This window comes from Cadophora gregata (genome assembly GCF_030347475.1).
Source record: "Cadophora gregata isolate MNR1 chromosome Unknown scaffold_7, whole genome shotgun sequence".
Lineage (NCBI taxonomy): Eukaryota > Fungi > Ascomycota > Leotiomycetes > Helotiales > Ploettnerulaceae > Cadophora > Cadophora gregata.
In genome coordinates, this window is record NW_026695930.1 from 595,596 (window position 1) to 613,880 (window position 18,285).

General features: G+C 48.2%; 9 protein-coding genes across 9 annotated transcripts; 6 read left to right on the plus strand and 3 right to left on the minus strand.

Annotated features, from left to right (window-relative positions):
• Window positions 1–216: 216 nt before the first annotated feature.
• ONS95_012960 (uncharacterized protein) lies at window positions 217–1,748 on the plus strand. Its single transcript, XM_058506585.1, has 5 exons — window positions 217–697; window positions 789–1,007; window positions 1,065–1,173; window positions 1,234–1,390; window positions 1,457–1,748. The coding sequence occupies exons 1-5, from the start codon at window positions 565–567 to the stop codon at window positions 1,484–1,486; spliced, it is 648 nt and encodes a 215-aa protein (XP_058357315.1). The 5' UTR covers window positions 217–564; the 3' UTR covers window positions 1,487–1,748.
• A 313-nt stretch (window positions 1,749–2,061) lies between these two features.
• ONS95_012961 (uncharacterized protein) lies at window positions 2,062–3,378 on the plus strand. Its single transcript, XM_058506586.1, has 2 exons — window positions 2,062–2,837; window positions 2,888–3,378. Exons 1-2 carry the CDS (start codon window positions 2,243–2,245, stop codon window positions 3,355–3,357), a joined length of 1,065 nt encoding a protein of 354 aa, XP_058357316.1. The 5' UTR covers window positions 2,062–2,242; the 3' UTR covers window positions 3,358–3,378.
• A 483-nt stretch (window positions 3,379–3,861) lies between these two features.
• ONS95_012962 (uncharacterized protein) lies at window positions 3,862–5,477 on the plus strand (the record flags this gene model as incomplete). The annotated part of the gene is made up of 4 exons (XM_058506587.1): window positions 3,862–4,005; window positions 4,055–4,841; window positions 4,925–5,083; window positions 5,140–5,477. 4 exons carry the CDS (start codon window positions 3,862–3,864, stop codon window positions 5,475–5,477), a joined length of 1,428 nt encoding a protein of 475 aa, XP_058357317.1.
• Window positions 5,478–6,160: 683 nt separating this feature from the next.
• On the minus strand, window positions 6,161–7,665 carry ONS95_012963 (uncharacterized protein). The gene is made up of 2 exons (XM_058506588.1): window positions 7,436–7,665; window positions 6,161–7,389 (listed from the first exon to the last, which is right to left on the minus strand). Exons 1-2 carry the CDS (start codon window positions 7,555–7,557, stop codon window positions 6,258–6,260), a joined length of 1,254 nt encoding a protein of 417 aa, XP_058357318.1. The 5' UTR covers window positions 7,558–7,665; the 3' UTR covers window positions 6,161–6,257.
• A 196-nt stretch (window positions 7,666–7,861) lies between these two features.
• Window positions 7,862–8,428, plus strand: CWC21 (RNA-splicing factor; the record flags this gene model as incomplete). The annotated part of the gene is made up of 2 exons (XM_058506589.1): window positions 7,862–8,091; window positions 8,164–8,428. The coding sequence occupies 2 exons, from the start codon at window positions 7,862–7,864 to the stop codon at window positions 8,426–8,428; spliced, it is 495 nt and encodes a 164-aa protein (XP_058357319.1).
• A 184-nt stretch (window positions 8,429–8,612) lies between these two features.
• ONS95_012965 (uncharacterized protein) lies at window positions 8,613–9,723 on the minus strand (the record flags this gene model as incomplete). Its single annotated transcript, XM_058506590.1, has 3 exons — window positions 9,365–9,723; window positions 9,299–9,314; window positions 8,613–9,237 (listed from the first exon to the last, which is right to left on the minus strand). Exons 1-3 carry the CDS (start codon window positions 9,543–9,545, stop codon window positions 8,613–8,615), a joined length of 822 nt encoding a protein of 273 aa, XP_058357320.1. The 5' UTR covers window positions 9,546–9,723.
• A 124-nt stretch (window positions 9,724–9,847) lies between these two features.
• On the minus strand, window positions 9,848–11,643 carry ONS95_012967 (uncharacterized protein). Its single transcript, XM_058506592.1, has 3 exons — window positions 11,385–11,643; window positions 11,269–11,331; window positions 9,848–11,212 (listed from the first exon to the last, which is right to left on the minus strand). Exons 1-3 carry the CDS (start codon window positions 11,584–11,586, stop codon window positions 10,605–10,607), a joined length of 873 nt encoding a protein of 290 aa, XP_058357321.1. The 5' UTR covers window positions 11,587–11,643; the 3' UTR covers window positions 9,848–10,604.
• On the plus strand, window positions 9,909–10,262 carry ONS95_012966 (uncharacterized protein; the record flags this gene model as incomplete). The annotated part of the gene is made up of 2 exons (XM_058506591.1): window positions 9,909–9,938; window positions 10,014–10,262. 2 exons carry the CDS (start codon window positions 9,909–9,911, stop codon window positions 10,260–10,262), a joined length of 279 nt encoding a protein of 92 aa, XP_058357322.1.
• Window positions 11,644–11,883: 240 nt separating the features above from the next.
• On the plus strand, window positions 11,884–18,078 carry ONS95_012968 (uncharacterized protein; the record flags this gene model as incomplete). The annotated part of the gene is made up of 2 exons (XM_058506593.1): window positions 11,884–17,544; window positions 17,599–18,078. 2 exons carry the CDS (start codon window positions 11,884–11,886, stop codon window positions 18,076–18,078), a joined length of 6,141 nt encoding a protein of 2,046 aa, XP_058357323.1.
• Between the last annotated feature and the right edge of the window lie 207 nt (window positions 18,079–18,285).

Genomic DNA, 18,285 nt, shown 5'->3' on the forward strand with positions numbered 1-18,285 from the left:
CACACCAAGCCCACTCCTGCAAACTCAAAGTTGGGATGAGCTTGGTGTGCCCTTTCTCCCTTTCTCCCTTTGTGCCCTTGCCTTGTGCCCTTGCCTTGCCTTGCCTTGTGCCCTTGACCTCGCGCACTTCAAGAAATGAAAGCTGTATCTGTATCCCCCGTCCGTTTTGTGCCGTGCTTTTCTTCTTCTACTTCTACTTCTTCTTCTTCTTCTTCTTCTTCTTCTTCTTCTTCTTCTTCTGGTTTGATGTTGTTCCTGCGTCGAGCAATTGAAAGAGCCTCCTCAAGCGTCAAGTTATGACCTTATTCCCGGGTGTTGCACTAGTTACGGGTGCAGCTTCAGGTATGGCCAAGATTCTCGTGCTCTTCTGTCCAATCATCTCACCGCTTTTTATTTCACTCTCCATCTCTGTCCACCCTTGATTTGCAAATAGTCCCTATGTTGATATCAAAGTGACCTCAAGGGATTGGACGCGCCATTGCAATCTCCTTCGCACTGGAAGGATGTCCCCAAATCGCAATATGTGATCGCAACCGCGAGGGGCTGCTCGAGACTGAGAAGTACATGAAAGAAGTCTCCTCACTCGCGGAGGTTATGGTGTATCAGGTGGACATGCTTGAGGAGGAACAAGTGGAATGCATGGTACAAGCTGCTGTGTCTGAATGGGGGCGTGTGGACTATGCTGTTAACGCTGCCGGTACTGTTTCCGAGATCTCGTCCGCCCACTTCGGGACAAAAGCACGTGGAATAGATACTGCATGCATCATGGTTCTGATACAGAGGCATAGGAGTAATCGGCAATAACGAGCGTTCAACCTCGACAAGCGCCTATAATTTCGATCTCATCAACAACATCAACTACCGCGGCACTTGGCTGTCGTCACGAGCAGAGCTTGTTCAGATGCTGAAGCAAGAGCCTCTGCCTACTCATGACGGGAGGCTAGGGAATAGAGGCAGTATTGTGAATATTGCAAGTCAGCTGGGTGTCGTGTCGAGACCGAACGCACGTGAGTATTTTCTCTGATGCTCTATACAGGATGGGAAAATTGATACAGAGTTTGTAGCTGCATACTGTGCGTCAAAAGCAGCCGTCATCTCTATGACCAAGAGCGACGCGATCGATTATTCCAAGGACAACATTAGAATAAACTGCGTGTGTCCTGGTGTCATCGCGTCCGTGCCTTCCCTCACCATATGCCCTTTCTTGAATCGAAATACTGACCGATCGAACAGTACACCAATGACACAAGGTGATGCCGAGTTCGCCAAAGTCCTAGAACCAGCTGTGGGTATTGCGCCGATGGGGCGAATGGGGACGGCGCAGGAGATCGCAGATGCATGTTTGTTCTTGTGTAGTAGCAAGGCTACATTTGTGCAAGGTCATGCTTTAGTGAGTTTCAACTCTCTTGACTAGGGTTTGATATGGCGATGCTGGCATAGGACTGATATTGAATAGGTGGTTGATAGCGGATATGTGATTAACTGAAGACTTAAGTTCTCTTGGTTACATTTTAAGTTGCAGATACCCTTCCTGTCCTAGATGTTTGCTAGTAAATGGAGATTCTTGTTTAGCTCTGACTTTGACTGTTGTCCCTGGTGTAAAAAAGGAAGTAAGTAGTTGTAAGGGGGTTTTATCTCCCTAAATCAAAGAGAAATAATATGTTGATATTCTAGGACCGACCGATCTGTAGAAGATGCTCTCATATCTAACTTGGATCTTTTGATTACCGGAAATTAATCGAGCCTAGCTCTGTTTCTTAGAATTTCTAAACTTAATTTAGTACCTACCTTTGATACTCCTAAACCTATTCAAAACATCTAATGACTTTTCTGAATTTCGTATGCACGAAACATATCATTACCCACTCTGAATTTGGACGCTCCCCTTTGTCACAATCAGCTATTTGATTCCCCGCCGGAGAATTATATTATTATTTTCTCAAGAAACGAGAGTTCGTTTCGAAAGGGGTACAATCCAGAACAACAAATATTTGTCATACCTGACTCAGCATGGTGAAAGAGTTTACTCGATTCATTATCGGACTTTCGATCTGCACTCCACATCGATAAGATTTTTGAAGCTATGGTGGGGTGATTTCTTTATGTCTTTGTTATAAAATACCTTGTTTCTCGCCTCTTATGTTCATCATATCATTTCTTTCCTCTGTCTAATGGGCGACATATCTCTCTTACTACCTTCAGTCTGAAATTCATTGCATATTTTACAGCTCTCGATAGTATCATGTCTCTCCCAATTCAAATCAAGCAATGGGTGTCCCACCAAGATGGAGTGGAAAACCTCTCCTCTACTACGGCACCGATGCCAGTCCCAGGACCTTCTGAAGTGCTAGTCAAGATCTCTGCAGTTGCTCTCAATTATCGTGACACTGAAGTCGTCATGGGTCTTTACAACCACCACAAATCGACCGGCTCCCAGTCTCCCAAAATCGTGCCCTGTTCCGACATGTGTGGCAGAATAGTCGCTTCCAATTTGCCCAAATGGACCGTGGGAGACAAAGTGCTCAGTATTTTCAACCAGACTCATATCAAGGGCCGGGTCAAGGCTGCGGATATGAAAAGTGGGCTGGGATTGCCCCTTCCAGGAGTTTTGTCCGAGTATAGAGCTTTCGATGCGGAGGGACTGGTCAGGAAACCGGAGTATTTGAGTGACGAAGAAGCGGCCACCCTACCAATTGCGGCAATGACGGCGTGGATGGCTGTCAATGGCATGAGACCCCTTGGGCAGCCTGGTGGAAGGGGAGAGAAAGTCTTGATTCAAGGAACTGGAGGAGTGGCCATTAGTGGTCTACAGATTGCCAAGGCTAGTGGTTCCGAAGGTATGGAACAGTGACCATATCTGCTTTATGCAGTCTAATCTTGCTGGCAGTTATCATTACCTCCTCATCAGACGCGAAGCTCGAAGTAGCGAAGAAGTTGGGAGCTGACAAAACAATCAATTATAAAACAAATCCAGAATGGAAGCAAGAAGTGCTCAAAATGACCGACGACGAGGGGGTGGACATCATATTCGAAAATGGTGGTGCAGAAACATTACGGAAATCGTTCGAATGCATAGCATTTGGTGGATTGATAAACTGTATCGGATACCTGTCTGGAAAGGGAGACGCGGCTGGAGACAGGACGAATACGAATGTATTGGCATTGAGGAGAAATGTTACGCTAAAGGGTTTGTTGAATGGACCGAGGGAGAGATTCGAGGAAATGCTAGCGTTCTACGAAGAGAAGAAGATCAAGCCCGTAGTGGATAAGGTTTTTCAATTTGCAGAAGCTAAAGAGGCTCTGATCTACCTTTTTGCAGGTGGTCATTTTGGTAAGGTGGTTGTCAGAGTTGAATAGATTAAGTATGAATCAAGACTGCCATTGAACCGTTTGTTATTGGAAGTCTCCAAGCTGTAAGCTCTCTCTATGTTTGTAAAAGTCGGAATTTCATTTTCTCAGTGTTCTTCCATTCAATTGACAAGATCGACTTGGAGTGAATCGACCCTTCCTCTGCCGGAGCATCTTTACCTCACTTGCTAGCCCTGGACAGGTACAAAAGGCCCGACCTTTCCTAATTCTGAGACTCTTTCTTCTTCTTCTTCGACAACAGTAACAACCCTGAGAGAGACTTCAATCAGCTTCCCTACAACCACTTTCACACACTTTGATTGCTATTCTCTCAGTAACATAGGTATGTGTTTTCTTTCTATCTATAGCAGTGACAAACAGCCTTTTGGTCACCTTACGCTGGCAGGCTTTACTACTTGTCGTCTCTCCTTCCTTTTTGTCCTATTCCACTTCTTATGTGCTGAAATATGGCCAATACTTTCCAGAACTCTACTTTGAAACATAACTCTCGAGATGGCTACTACAAACCGACTAAACCGACTCCGAGTGACGCTGGGCAAGCCAATTCCAGAGCTGAACGCCCACAAGTGCCTTCACGTTCATCAAGGTGAAGATGAGGAGGCTATGAAGATTACCTTCAAGCGTACTATCAGAGTTGTGAGGTCGATGCTACCGTCACCTTAGTTGCCGCTGACTGGACAAATAGCCTGATGACGGTACAACGTACAATCTGCCTCCAGATCTTGGCAACTTCCCTCTCTACAATATCGATCATTACAAAAAGACTCTTTCAGAGGCTATGGCGCTAAAGGGCGGTTGTTTCATGCCTATTCATCGTGAGTTATCTCAGCAAAAGCACACTGTTTTCGGGGCCAGACGTCTCATTCACTCGCGTCAATTAGGACATGAAGCTCTCTGGATCAACTTCCAATCCACTCGCCCGTTTGCAATCAAAGTCCTCCTTGGTGGTATCAACGCCATTAGTGGTGAGCCCATCGTCGATTCGTTTGCAACTGTTCTTCGTCGAAGCCGTTTGATCCATGAAAAGAGAAGCGTCCAAGACTATGTCGTCGTTGATCCCGACCGAACGGGTCAACTTTGGCTTGACGGCATTGCGAAGCAGAATGGCGAAGTCATGCAATTTGTTTCTGTCCCAATGGGCTCAGGATATTCTGTCGAGGCCCAGGTCGCTCAGACGGAAGCTGTTGGTGCCATTCAGATCCTCGTTGTTCCGATCAAGCGTGGTCCGACTCAATTCATTTACGTCAAACAATTGAACAAAGAGGGAAAGCTTCTCATCATGGTTCATTCCAATGCTTCAATCTACGAATTCATGTGTGCGATCTCAGCAAAGAATGGTGTCCCCGTAGGACAGATGAGACTTCTCTACAACAGCCGTCATTTGGAAAAGAGTGAGTACCTCGGCGTCACATTATATGGGCACACAGTTGATTTTAGTAGACCACCTTCTCTCACACTATGGGATTCTAGATGTAAGTTTTTCAGTGCGATGCTTGATGACAAAATTATCCATGTCACCTTTGTGCTTAGACTTACCCTGAATCGAATTCTACAGTAAACCTTGTCCTCAACCTTCAAGGAGGTGGTCTCCTTCAGAGATCTAACCCTTTCAACGCCGAAATGTCAGTTGGAGTAGGCGGCAAGATCAAGCAATCAATCTTGCGAGATCCACATGCTGCAATTGCATGGGACACCAAAAACTTGGCTATGTTCAGTAAGCTCACCTTGCTTGTAGTACTGTCCATAAACTAATAGTACCACCCGGAATAGACGTTCAACTCCTCACTTCCAGTGTCTTCCAACGAGTAACTGGCAATCGCCCACCACCAACTCCCGTAACAGCCCAAAGCTATGCCGATGCCGCCCAACCATACTTTTCCCTCCCCACCCAAGCCGACTCTGGCATCCAAGGTCTTTTCTCAGATGTCAAAAGCATCCAGGAGCTTGATGCTGAGAAGGGTATCTTGGCCAAGGATGAGAGTTCTGCCAAGGAACTGAACTTCCCTACTATCCAGCTCGATAAGAGTGGACTGCAACAGCACAAGTTCATTCCTGTGTCAGAGATGGAAAGCGATCTCTCCGCTTGGAACTCATATCAGTTCTTGTAATCGGTATACATTATCGACTCCAAAGTATTGATGATGGGTGCCATCGAATATGAGAATGATACCGCATACCGTGTTGCCTGGTAGGACGTTGAGTGTGACGGAGACGCAGGAATTACCTCCTCTCCGACTCCCCGGATCTCCAGAACATGCTCTTAAGATCAGCCATCCGAACTCATATTCGAAGATCTACAACACATTCATTTAATCATTCATCATATGCCAGCTGGTGTCGAGGTACTATCTTCTTCCACTCCATTTCTCGCTTTACCAAATTTGGAGAGTTTCGCGTCCCTCCTGGGCTGGGTACGTAGGGCCTTGGTTGGCAGGATCGCCGGATAAGCCAGAGCACAGAAATTCGATCGTAACAAATGCTTGCAAACATTGGGGCTCTGGCTCGGGGGGACGGGATTGAGCAGGTCCGAGCTAGTGTCGTGGCCAGCACCTCCCAGCATCAGGGTTCTGATATTCTTTTCGCTGGGATGCAGAGGCAGAACTTAATCAACACAAGACGTTATCAACGAATAGATACGTATTTTAATGAGCAAAGTTGATAATGATTCATTTCTTTCCTCGTGGTAAGATTGATGCTCGCTTTCGCTTACCCATGTGATTTTCGTTGTTGACATTGGAAAGAAAAGGGGCTCGCTTGAGTGCTGTAAGCGAGGAACATTTAGGCCGTTTAAGGACTGTGTTGATTCACTATTTCATGTGGCGCTTCACATGCTATGCTTGATTGATGTCATATCGAGTATAATCTTCCTTCTATACATTTGTAGCTGTTTAATCAGTACCTGATCTACAATCCTGCACCCCTCTAGCCAGTTCTTCCTCCCCTCCTTCATCACTATCACTTTCCTCCCCCGGCCTCTGCATCTCAACCCCACCCTCCATCATCCCCTTCCAGTTCTCCGCAAACTCCCGCATGCTACTCTGACCGCCCAGACTCGCGTCTACAACATCTCTCGGCAGCTTATGCGCGCTATACTGCGGACTCGCAAAACTGTATGCCTCTGGATCGTCTTTGCGCACTAGCCGCATCTCGGGTTTCCACACTACTTCTTCGACATCCTCGTCTTCGTGTGATGTATCTTCGTCGCTGCTCGATGGTGGAAGTGCTGGGTTTTCTGAAGAGTCGGGGATCCCGAGGAGGGGCGTGGGAAGTGGCATGGTGAGGAGTTCGAGCCAGGAGAAGAGTAGCGGGTCGGTACGTGGCGCCCAGGGATTTATGTCTACCAACCGTACTTTGTCGTAGGGTTCTGGGAGGTAGATATCGAAGACAAAACTGTTGTCTGGAAAGGTATCTTTCAGTGTATTGTCAAAATATGCCATTATTGTGTCTCGTAACCGGTCTCGCATCGGGAATAGGAAGTCGAAATGGTTGAGATCGCGTTGGCAGATTCCGATTATGCGTCTGTCTTTTACGAAACACCGGAATTCGCAGGAAGGGTTTACTTTGAACCATTTGCGGAGGACGAGCACGTAGGGGATATCTTCTTGTTTGATAGAGTCGTCGTCTTCGCAATCGTCAAAGGCGTGTTCGAGGTCGTGGGTTATGAAGTCGGAGGATTTGAGGAGGAGATAGATGTCATTTGGCGTGGCGCATTCCATGCTGTTCTTCTTCATGCTGATCCATGTTGCGTCTTTCGGTGCGGACCAGTTGAGTTTTGGGGCGACGAGTCCGCCTAGTTCGGAGATTGTGGTGATGATCTGTTGGTGTATTGAGGAGAATGCGAGGGAAGGGTCCGGGATGGGATCATCGTCCCAGTCGGAGCTCGTGCTGTTATCATTGTATGTTGAGGGAGGTGGAAAGGTGGGTGTTTCGCTAGGGAGGACGATGCCGTCTTCGCGAAGGTAGGAGAGGAAGGCCGGGGAGAGGGGAATGATGCGAGATTTCAGGGCTGATGTGCGGTACCTAGAGTCGTTAGCAAAGGCGCATAGTCTTGGAGGAATTATTCTACTTTGGATGCCAGTAATCGTAGGAACAGTGCAGGATATGTGATTTGGTGACTGGTTCGAATGGAAGTTTTGTGAGGGGTTCCGGGTCCTGTCGAGGACCATTTGTTGACTCTAACGCTGGCATATTTGAGATCCGACCAAGAAGAATATTTCGAGTCGTTAGAATTTTTCAAGAACAGAGAGGAATTTGAGGAGAAAGAGCGGAATAAATTGTTTGTAATGCAAATATTGAGTCACATTTGGAAGCATGGAGGGGCAATTTCCACGCACCTGGAATTATTCTGCCACGCTAGTGCTAGACCGCCTTTCCAGCGACCTGAATTCTGTTGCTCAGCATTACCAGTAAGTAACCACAAGTAATCATTCCACTTCCAGCTCTCAACAATACAAGAAACGCATTTGACTGTCCCCAAGAATAACATAAAGCCATGTCTTCAAACGTCGGTCTCTCTACCCCCAGAGGTAGCGGTACGTCCGGTTACGTTCAGCGCAACCTGGCGCATCTCAAACCTCGCGATCAAGGAAAGCCATATTCGACCGACCTCGACAGTCTGAAGCACCGTCAGCGGCAGCCAGACAAGGATATCTTGGAGCATGATCGGAAGCGCGAGATTGAGGTAAAAGTCTTCGAGCTGCGTGACTTATTAGAGGACGAAGGGTATGTTATCTTGCTGCCTCTTTGCTGGACCACTGTGTCTCGGACAGGAGCTGATACTTAGTTCTTCAATAGAGTTCATGAAGACGAAATCGAGGAGCAGGCTGATGCACTACGAAAGAAGTTACTGAAAGAGAGTGAGAGGGGAAGTGGCCCAGCGAAGAAAGGACTCAAGATGCACCAGGTTCATGAGTTGGCAGAGGCGAAGATCAAGCAGGATGATCGATTTAGAAGCGCGCTGGGAATCAGCAAGACCTACGAAGAGGGAAGCCATTGGAAGAAGCAGGAGGAGAGACTGAAAGCTGCAGCGGAGAAGGCGGCGCAGGATGAGGAGAAATAAGTATTCGTTTGATGGCATTGCGGGCGTCTGGAAGGTTTGGCGTTCATACGTGGGGCATGATACAGGCTTGCTTGTTAGGAGGGCTATTGCTTTTGGTTAGCAAGCCACAAAGCTTCACTTTTTCAGGTGCGTTATACGCAAGGTGTGGAGAATCAATCATTCTACAGGAAAGCTTCTAAAATTTTTACAGCTTATGTCTCTTCTGCCCACTGGCGACCTTTTGGAATTCTTTCTGTGGTATCCCAGCCGTGAACCTTTCCAGTCCAGCAAATACTTCCGCCACACCCTGTGCATCCATCAAATCCGTCTCAGGCTTCCTGATCAGCGCCTTGATCTTCGTCAAACTCGAGCCGATTAAATGATCTCCTAACCGGTTCTCAATCTCCTCGAACACCAACTGCCTGAACTTCTCATCCTCGCCCTTGCCACAATCGAATATCTTATTCACGAATCCAACTTGCAAAAGCTCTTCCGCCGGGATTCTTTTACTCATAATCAAAGCTTCGTTGGCTTTGCTTATGCCCAGACGCTGTACGAAAGCTCTGGATGCGCCACCTTCAGCTACTAAACCAAGAGACGAGAATGGTGTGAGAAGGAATGTGGATGGCACGCAGTAGATGAAATCAGAGAAAGCGATCAGAGCGGCTGATATTCCTACTGCTGGCCCATTGAGAGCTGTAATGAGAATTTTGGGATGCGTGTAGAAAGCGTGGGTGATGTTGAGGTTGTTCGAGACGAATGTCCGGAGCCAGTGCTTGCCGATATCTGTTCCTTCTGGGAGCTCGCGGGATATGCTCACGTCGGCACCGCTGGGGATTGTCAGTAGACAAACTTTTTACCTAGTTGAGAGCTTCCCATGGGTGGGCTTACGCTGAGAAGTATCGTCCTGGAGAAGTATCAGCAATTGAAATCCGTGGAAGGTCGCAATGAGCATACCTTTTGCAGTCAAAACCGTAACGGTAATATCATCATTGGCCGCAACCTCTCTCATATATCTAGCGATTTCATAATATTCATCCTGTGTCAAAGCATTGAGTTTATGCTGTTTGTCGATAGTAATCACGGCAATCTTGCCTCTAAGCTCGAGGGATATTGGTGAGGACTCTGAGGAGGACATCGTGAAGTTGTACTAGTAAACAAAATTTAAAGTAAGCTACCAGGGAAAAATGACTTTCCAAGTTCAACTCTTATGAACGTTGTGAATTGAGAAAAACATATGGAGATGTAAGTAAACAGGGGCGTAAGCAAGACTGTGGGGTAATGGACCTTCGAAGCTTGAGCCGATTGAGCCTCGGCCTGGATTTAAAGCTGACAGGGGTGGCGTCCAAAGGATGAATTTTGTAATGGGCAGCCTTGTCAGGTGAGGCATCAATTTCGATATCAAACCACCATTGGGGCGGACGTCCAAATCCCGCCTGGCAACAACAAAATAGCTCGATTTTCCCACAATCAGGATTACACACGTCTGTACATCTTCAAAATGGGGGGCCCCAATCTCGAAGTCTTTAAGGTAACCAAGTTTCCCCACCATCCCTACCATTTCGGATCTGGTAAAGAATAATTAAGTTAACAATTCGACCACCAGTTTGGCATGTACATCATGTTCCCAATTGCTATAATGTACTACTACGGTACCAACCTCGACAAGCGTTTTGCGGTCCCAGATTTCTGGCCAAAGCCGGAGCAAACGAATAGGATCCCGTTTGACAAGGAGGAGATTCATAGCGAGTTGGAGAGGTTGAGGCAGAGGAGGATGTATTTGAGGAGTAAGAGATTGGAGCAGGAGGCTCAAGGACAGGGGCGGAATGGGAGTGCGGAGGGAAATGATTCTTGAGGGAGATGGAACATGGGAATGGGAATATTGAAACGATTCAGCATGTGGCATGGATAGCTGGCGGGATATCTAGCAGAGGTTGGCCTGGCGAGAGGCTTTGTGAGATTACGAGACTACGGGCTTGTGCTGAAAAGTATCATTTAAGCATGAACAAGGCGTTTGCATTGATGGCGTTGGAATGGCCCGGAAACACCGCAATCCCGGAGACAACGACAGAGGGGCATGAGCATCATCATTGTCTTTGTACAGTATCCTACAAATGTACATCTTCTGTAAAACCCAAATCATATATACATCTATCTGGCTCCCCATCCATGGGTATCTTACTCCTGTCTAACCCATCTATGAGTCTAATTTATCTTGCAACTCTTCCCAAACATCATCTGCCAGACTTCCCTGGGCAACATTGGCATACACACCCTGCACATTCGAATTCTCCCTCAGTTCCGCAATGAATGCCGACAGTGCTGTTACCGCATCTTCGGACTCTAGCGGAACCTTCGTATCCTCGTTGGCATCCCATAAGATATCCGCACTCTCCACCTTCAAGCCATGACTTTTCAGCAAAGCTTCCGCAGCAGCAGTCGTCTTACTAGGTTCCGTCCAGACAACGATACTTCCGTCCTCGTCGGCCTCAACATCTTCCGCGCCAGCTTCAATGGCATCATCCAACACATCATCGACACATTTCGTCTGGTCCGCCTCGAATGCAATTCGTCCTTTCTTTTGGAATAGATACCCCGTGGGCGTCACACTACCACCATGTCTTTTGACAATATACCGCAGATCCATGAGCGTCCTTGCACGATTATCCGTCTCGCTTTCGATCATGAATGCGACTGTCGGCGGTACGATGACTTCGAGAGTGATACTTTCGAGCGTTGCGCCACTTGCCGATTTGCCCTGGCCACGCGCAACAGCACCTTCTAACAATGCCTTAGGGAATCCAGCTGTAAGTTGTCAGTTTTCTCCAAGATCCGTACTAGAGGTGTGTACCGTTAAGTACCTTTCTTTGCGGCTGCCAGGATTGAAGCTAGCCGGTAATTGCTATTGACATCTGGTCCCCATACTGCAATTGAGGTCAGTCCATTGATCTGATCTGGAGAAAACTGGCAGGTGTACATTTTGATGCCAGTGCGATCTCGCGCGAGAATTGAGAGCGTTGGACGTTCTTCTTTGCATCCACGGCGCCTTTGTCGTGTTTGATCTTGGACCATCTGCTATGACCTGATTGAATTGATGAGGTAGTTGAGAAGAGGCATTTGGAGCATATAAAGTCTTTTTGGCGCACCAACGGGCGGAGATTTCTGGAAGTTGAAGCCATATTAATAGATCAGTTGTATGAAACGATGTGTTGTGCAATTAAAGGACTAATGCTTGGAAGTCCAGTACAGTATTTAGAGCTCCAGAAATAACAGTTCGCCCGGGGCTTTGCCGATGGAGCTCAACAACGACCCCTGATTTGTGGAGCGCAGGCGCAAGATAATCAAGTGGCCTTGTCTGGGGTAGGGTAGACAGCGAGTTGAGCCTCGACCTCCCAAAAAGGAGACCCAGATAGCAATACATCTTCCACCAAATATACACGTCCATCAGCTCTCTCCCTCCTCTCCTCGACGTGTCAATGTCCTCAACTTCCCGCCCGAGCTCTCACAATGGCTCTGGCGAAGCTCCCCCGCCGCCACGCGAGCCATCATCCAACCCCGAACTCGATATCAAGAAGCTCCAAGCCCTCCCCTCCGAACAGCAAGACATCTACCTCTTAACTTTCGTCTCGAGCCTCACCAAGCATGTCGAAAGCCTGGAGCCAGACGACTGTACGGCTCAGCAGCTGTACCTCAAGAAAGAGCTTATGCAAATCCTCAATCTGGCCGCCCCGCCGCCTACGAGAGTTATAAGGAATAATTTGGGGAGGTGTTTTGCACATATTCTCGGAAAAGGAGACAGGAAACTATTGTTTGAATCTATCAATGATCTGGTCAATGTTATCAGTAGTGGAAAGGCGAAGACAGAAGCTGATTTACGGACTAAACATGCGGCTGTTTATTGTCTGGGGGATGTCTTTGCTGGAGCAGGTGATAGCGCAATTGGCTTGCATCCTTTGGCCTGTTCTGCTCTCCTAAAGCTGTTAAAGCCTGCGGCCAACAATGCTGGATTGAGAGCTGCTATTTTCAAAGCTCTGGGAAAGGTGGTGAAAATGATTGAGGGGAGCATCGATGATAGTATTGCAAGGGACGTTTGGAAGCAAGCCAGGACCCATGCATCCACCGACAAGGCTGCTCTAGTCCAGGTTGCGGCTTGCCACTGTTTGAGACTTTTCTCGAAATGCTCTCCGTATTTTGACAACTCAAGCGACTTCGACAATCTTAAATCAACACTTTTCAAGACAATCGATTCCTCAAGTCCCTTGGTACGACAAGCTGCGGCCGAGTGTCTTGCTGAAGCTATGGTAAAGAGTCAATCGGACGACCCAGCACATGAAAGCCAAATTCCCAAGATCAAGAAGATCAAACGAGTAAATACCAAGAAGTTGGACGATGACGAAGAAATCCAACGGCCTGAGAGTCCGGGGCCAAAAAAGAGCCAAATTCTGGTTCTTACATTACCTGAAATCCTCAGGCAGCTGTCAACCTTCTACATTAAGAGCTCAACTAGCAATAAGGCGCGGGCTGGGATAGCAGTGTGCTACGCCCGCATCTTTAAGAGCTTGAGCGAGAGGACTGTGGAGACGATGTACATGAAAGTTGTGGACAGTTTGACGATTGACGTTTTGAGCCACCCGAATATCACCACCAACCGATACCGACTTCTAATTACACGTCGATTTGTTCAGATCATCCTGGAAGAAGTTATTGGGAACTCCATTCTTGGAGAGCCTGGCCAAATAGATGCTGCGAAAGCTCTGATTAACGATGTGCTCAAGAATTATCCTCAAGTCATCAAGGAGCGGGCGGAACCTGGGAAGCATTCTCTGATTGCGGTTCTAAGTGCACTTGCATCGTTGATCAAGACACTTGGATCTGCTTCAAATGCATTTTCGGATAGCTGTCGAGATGGCTTGTTGCAAGTCCTCCAGCATCCGAGCTACACTGTTCAAGTTTACACATCTTACTGCTTGCGGACTTTTACACTTGCATGTCCTCAGCAGCTACTGCCTTGTCTCACAGTCTGCATGAATAGCGTAAATCGGGAATTGACACTTCTCACTACGGGCAGAAATTCTCCACGGCGATGCGTTGGATATGCAAATGGCCTGTCTGCGATGATTAGCACAGCTCCTCTGCAGCCCCTTTACGGATCTGTCGATGTCAACAGTCGAGTTCTCTCGCTCGCCACAGGACTTCTGAAGTCATCAAGTAAATCAGAGCTACGGATCTCTAGTACTCAAATCCAAGTTGCTTGGATTTTGATAGGCGGGCTGATGTCACTGGGACCAAACTTCGTCAAGATTCATCTTTCGCAACTACTTCTTTTATGGAAGAATGCTCTCCCCAAGCCACTTGCGAAGGATAACACTTCTCAGCGGAGTTACCTCGAATCTTCCTTTCTCACTCATGTGCGAGAGTGTGCTCTGGGCTCCATCCTCGCATTTCTTCAGTTCAACAGCAGGCTGTTGACCGTGGATGTTTCAAAGCGTATAGCAGCTATGTTACAAAACACGACTGCGTTCCTTAGAAGTCTTCCATCAAAGAAAACTTCTGAAGACATCAGTCAGCGGCTCTTCCCATCGTTGCAACTTCATGATTTAGACCTCATGGTACAACGGCGCGTGCTTCAATGCTATGCGAAATTGGTCAATCTCAGTCCGGCGGGTGGGAGTGAGGCACTGCTGCAGTCTAATCTACTTACCCTTGCCGTATCATTCTTCGCGGATCCCGAAAACTACACTCCAAGTTCTCTGAGCACTTCAATTGCTAGCTCTGCTGGCAACTTCGAAACTGTCTGGGATGTTGGAGATAATTGTGGTTTTGGTGTAACTGGTCTCGTAAGGGGCTTCAAGGTTCAAAGCTTGGCTGGCCAGCATGAGAGCAACACTCAGGATGACTGGATGAAGGAGAGTGGCTCTGACAGTGCCATTTCGAAAGTGTTACTTTCTCCGATCTGTAGCTCACTCGAACACGACTCGCTAGCTCTGTATTTGGGCGATCTTGGAAAGGTTGATGCTATGCCAGATCCGCCAGCCACTGAAGTCGTCAATATTGCCATCAAGCTATTCGCCATAGCATTCCCACTAACGCCGCCCAAGATCCAAGAGAGCATCCTGGAGCAAGTAGCGACGTTTCTCTCTGCTGGATCCTTACAACGAGATCCTGGCCGCAAAGCAGCAATGAATGTCAATGTTGCAACTGCACTTTTCAGCACTCTCAAAGTCGCTGTCAAAGAGACGCAATCACCTTCAGGCGACCTCACAAATCCTGCTGTGGAGAAACTTATGCAGGAGATCCTTCATTCATTCGTCATTCATCCAGACCAATACATTCGATGTATAGGGTATGAGGCTCTAGCGAGACTCTGCAATAGTTCCGGAAATTCGTTCACGAATGGTGAGATCAAGTACTTGGTTGACACCATCGTTGGGAATCGTGAGCCAAGTGCGAGAGCCGGGTGTGCTATGGCCTTAGGAGCAATTCATGCCCAGGTTGGGAGCATGGCTGCTGGCTTCCATCTCAAGACCATTCTTGGCATCCTAATGTCTCTGTGTAATGATCCGCACCCAACTGTACACTTCTGGGCGCTTGCTGCACTGTCTGGGGTTGCAGATTCTGCAGGACTCAACTTCTCGGGATATGTTACAAGTACCCTTGGGATGGTCGGCCAACTTTATGTTGGAGATACCCATAATCAGGAAGTTGCATCGGCTGTGACTTCGAATCTGGAATTGGAACTGTCGACGACAGTTGTGATTGCACGATGTGTAGACTCTCTGGTCAATGTGCTTGGCCCAGATCTGCAGGACATGAGCAAACCCAGAGAATTGATTCTGACTCTTGTCGGACAATTCCAGGAAGAGGACAGCGCCTTGATTCAAGGTGGCAGTCTGCGATGCCTCGAGCATCTAGCTTTATATGCACCTGGCCACATGGTTTTCATAGACTATGTGGTACTTCTTCAGAAAGACCTCAGCTCCGACTATCCAGATCTCAGAGACATTGCGGTCGATGGTCTCTATAATCTAATGAAGCGTAACTCTGAAGATGTGGTCAAAGCTGCAGAATCCGGGTTCGAGGACCAGTTGTGGTTGGCTCTGGACTCGGCTCCAAACCATGATGGGATCAGAAATGTGATCAGGAACTGGCTGAGGCAGTCGTGCCTCACTGAAACCGCAAGATGGCTGCAGAGATGCCAAACAGTCCTGACAATGACCCGTCCTAAAGCTGCAGAGGCTGCTGCTCCGTCGGCTAAGGCCAGTGGAATGCCTGACCTCCAGGACGAAGAAGTTGCGGGTTTCGCTGCGTCTGGTGGCGGTGCGAAAGATGACGGAGCCAATTCTGCAGCATCCGGGCAAGAACCGTTGAGATGGCAAGTCCGTACCTTCGCCATGAGCTGTTTGGCTGAGATGTTCGCCATAGTCAGCAAAGCCACTCCACCTGACGCAGAAGAACCTACCGCAGCGGAACTGGCATTACAACGAAGGATTGCAGATGTTATTCGCATGGCCTTCTCAGCCTCTACCTCAAATGTGGTCGAGCTGCGAGTCTGGGGACTGAAAATCATTGATGCCGTACTCAAGATGTTCGGCAAAACACCTGATCCTGACTTTGCCGAAGCGCCACTCCTGGAGCAATATCAAGCCCAAATCAGTTCCGCTCTTACTCCCGCCTTTGCTGCTGATTCCTCCCCAGAGCTAGCATCGGAAGCAGTCAACGTTTGTGCTGCTTTCATTGCCACAGGTATTGTCACAGATGTCGACCGAATGGGTCGCATACTCAAGACTTTGGTTACAGCACTCGAGAACTTCTCTACTGAGTCCGAGGTCCAGTCTATCGGAGATTTGAAGGGTCTTAGCTCCAACGCCCAAGTCATGGTGAAGATGGCTGTCTTCTCTGGCTGGGCTGAACTCCAAGTTGCTAGCACCGAGCAGCGATACTTAGTCGATGTGCTGAAACCATACATTGGTACATTAACGCCTCTCTGGCTTGCGTCTCTAAGAGAATTCGCTCGCCTTCGATTCGAGCCAGATATCAGCATGAGCCTCGGTCCGCCGTCTCTTTCGGGAAGTTTGGACACGATTTACTCCGCCTTGAATCGCGAGACACTGCTCAAATTCTACCAAGAGTCCTGGCTTAAATTAGTGGATGCAATCGCGAGTCTCATCGAGCAAGACAGCGAGTTTGTCTTCGATGCTCTTGATGGCAAAGAGACGGATGCACCGACAACCAATGGCCACTCGAAGGGAAGCGATATCAATTATAGGGACGAGCCAGTCGCTTTCTTCTTTGTCCTTTTCGGGATTGCTTTCGAGGCGCTTGTTGCTCGACCTGGAAGCGATGCTCTAGCTACGAAAGAACAGACCTTGGAGATACTGCAAGCTCTCAAGAAGATCCTACATCCAAGTGTCTCGGGACATGCTATCTATCGTGAAGCTATTTTCTCGGAGACGATGGACCTACTTGATCGGCTTGTCCTCACAGAGGGCTTGGATGTTCAGGGTGTCATTGTACAGATTGCCAGAGGGCTGTGTATAGCACATCCGTCGGCAACGAAGGCGGATGCTAAAGAGAGCGATGACTTGTCCGAAGATATTGAGCAGCTCTTTGAGTTGACTCGTATTATTGTACTCGTCCTAGCCGGTCTCTTGCCAAACCTTATTGAGGCAAAGCAAGCAGCTCGACATCAGCTGACGGATGAAGCCGTCAGTCTTATCCGCACATCTCTGAACGCCTTGGTCGATGCAGCGGAGGTCTTTCCATCAATTATCAAGACCGACTTGCATGCATGCATCATCCACATTTTCGCTACCATCCTTGGAACAGCAAGTTGCCAAGCTGTAGTTGTACCTCAATCGCTTCCGATCCTCAAACGTTTCATGTCAAGTATTTCCCCAAAGACAAAGAAAGACAAACCAGATGCCAATGTCGTCCAAGTACAAGGATGTCTCAAACGCTTCTTGTCCATCTACCTCCATGCCCAGAAGCGCGAGTCAGAATCGTCTCTCCCATGTGTGAAAAACACCCTCCTAGCGTCTACGGTTCTTCTCACCAGCGGCGTAAACTATATGTCAGCCAGTGAGCCATTGGTCACACGGTACTTAGACGAACTGATAGACTGTCTAAGTGATCGCATGGTAAGTCTTCCTACTACATTTTTTTTACAGATATCAGCGACTGACACCAGACAGACTGCCAAAGTAGCCGCAGGCTGTATCCGCACGCTCCTCCTACAGAATCCCAAAACGCCTGCAGACCAGAGTATATCCCGCTACCTCCTTCCCCGTCTAATATCCTTCACCACAAACACCAACAACGAAGACCCGGAGAACGCTCGCGCTCTCGTAACACACGCCCTGACAATATACACCACTACCCTCCCCAGCACTCAAAAAGCTGTCGCAATGTCTGTCGTCGTGCCGACGCTCCTTGCAAGAGCTAATAGCGAGGGCGAGAATGTGTACAAGGAGACGAGTGCTAGACTTCTGGATCTGGCGGGTAGTGACCAGACTGCCTTTAGAGGCGTGGTTGGTGGGATGAGCACGGAGCAGAAAGGATTCATGGAGAGTGTGATTTTGAAGGGGAGGCAGAGCCAGGAGTCTGGGAAGGTGGTCGATGAAGATGGAGGGAGGGAACCGACTATTGCGTTGAGAATGGATTTCGGAGGCTGAAGGAGTGTGTGGGTTAATGGCAGATGAGGAGAAAACGAGTGTGTGGTGAGTGGGGTAATGGAAGGAGAGGACATATATACCCGCATAAATTCAGAGCATCATATAACACGGTGCATTATGAAATCGTCATCAGAGCCATGATCCTTACTACTGTTGTGTCCCAAAGTTACAAATGCCAGACCGACCACAGGCGTCGTGTTGCAGCCG

Excerpts from the sequence above, each read along its gene's own strand:
- ONS95_012960 (XM_058506585.1), top strand. The coding sequence starts at position 565 with ATGAAAGAAGTCTCCTCACTCGCGGAGGTTATGGTGTATCAGGTGGAC. Across the intron at positions 1,174-1,233 it reads GTGTGTCCTGGTGTCATCGC|TACACCAATGACACAAGGTG; the intron begins GTCCGTGCCTTC and ends CCGATCGAACAG. Across the intron at positions 1,391-1,456 it reads TTGTGCAAGGTCATGCTTTA|GTGGTTGATAGCGGATATGT; the intron begins GTGAGTTTCAAC and ends GATATTGAATAG.
- ONS95_012961 (XM_058506586.1), top strand. The coding sequence starts at position 2,243 with ATGTCTCTCCCAATTCAAATCAAGCAATGGGTGTCCCACCAAGATGGA. Across the intron at positions 2,838-2,887 it reads CAAGGCTAGTGGTTCCGAAG|TTATCATTACCTCCTCATCA; the intron begins GTATGGAACAGT and ends TCTTGCTGGCAG.
- ONS95_012963 (XM_058506588.1), bottom strand. The coding sequence starts at position 7,557 with ATGCCAGCGTTAGAGTCAACAAATGGTCCTCGACAGGACCCGGAACCC. Across the intron at positions 7,390-7,435 it reads TACGATTACTGGCATCCAAA|GTACCGCACATCAGCCCTGA; the intron begins GTAGAATAATTC and ends TAACGACTCTAG.
- ONS95_012967 (XM_058506592.1), bottom strand. The coding sequence starts at position 11,586 with ATGGCTTCAACTTCCAGAAATCTCCGCCCGTTGGTGCGCCAAAAAGAC. Across the intron at positions 11,332-11,384 it reads GATCGCACTGGCATCAAAAT|TATGGGGACCAGATGTCAAT; the intron begins GTACACCTGCCA and ends CCTCAATTGCAG. Across the intron at positions 11,213-11,268 it reads CCTGGCAGCCGCAAAGAAAG|CTGGATTCCCTAAGGCATTG; the intron begins GTACTTAACGGT and ends GACAACTTACAG.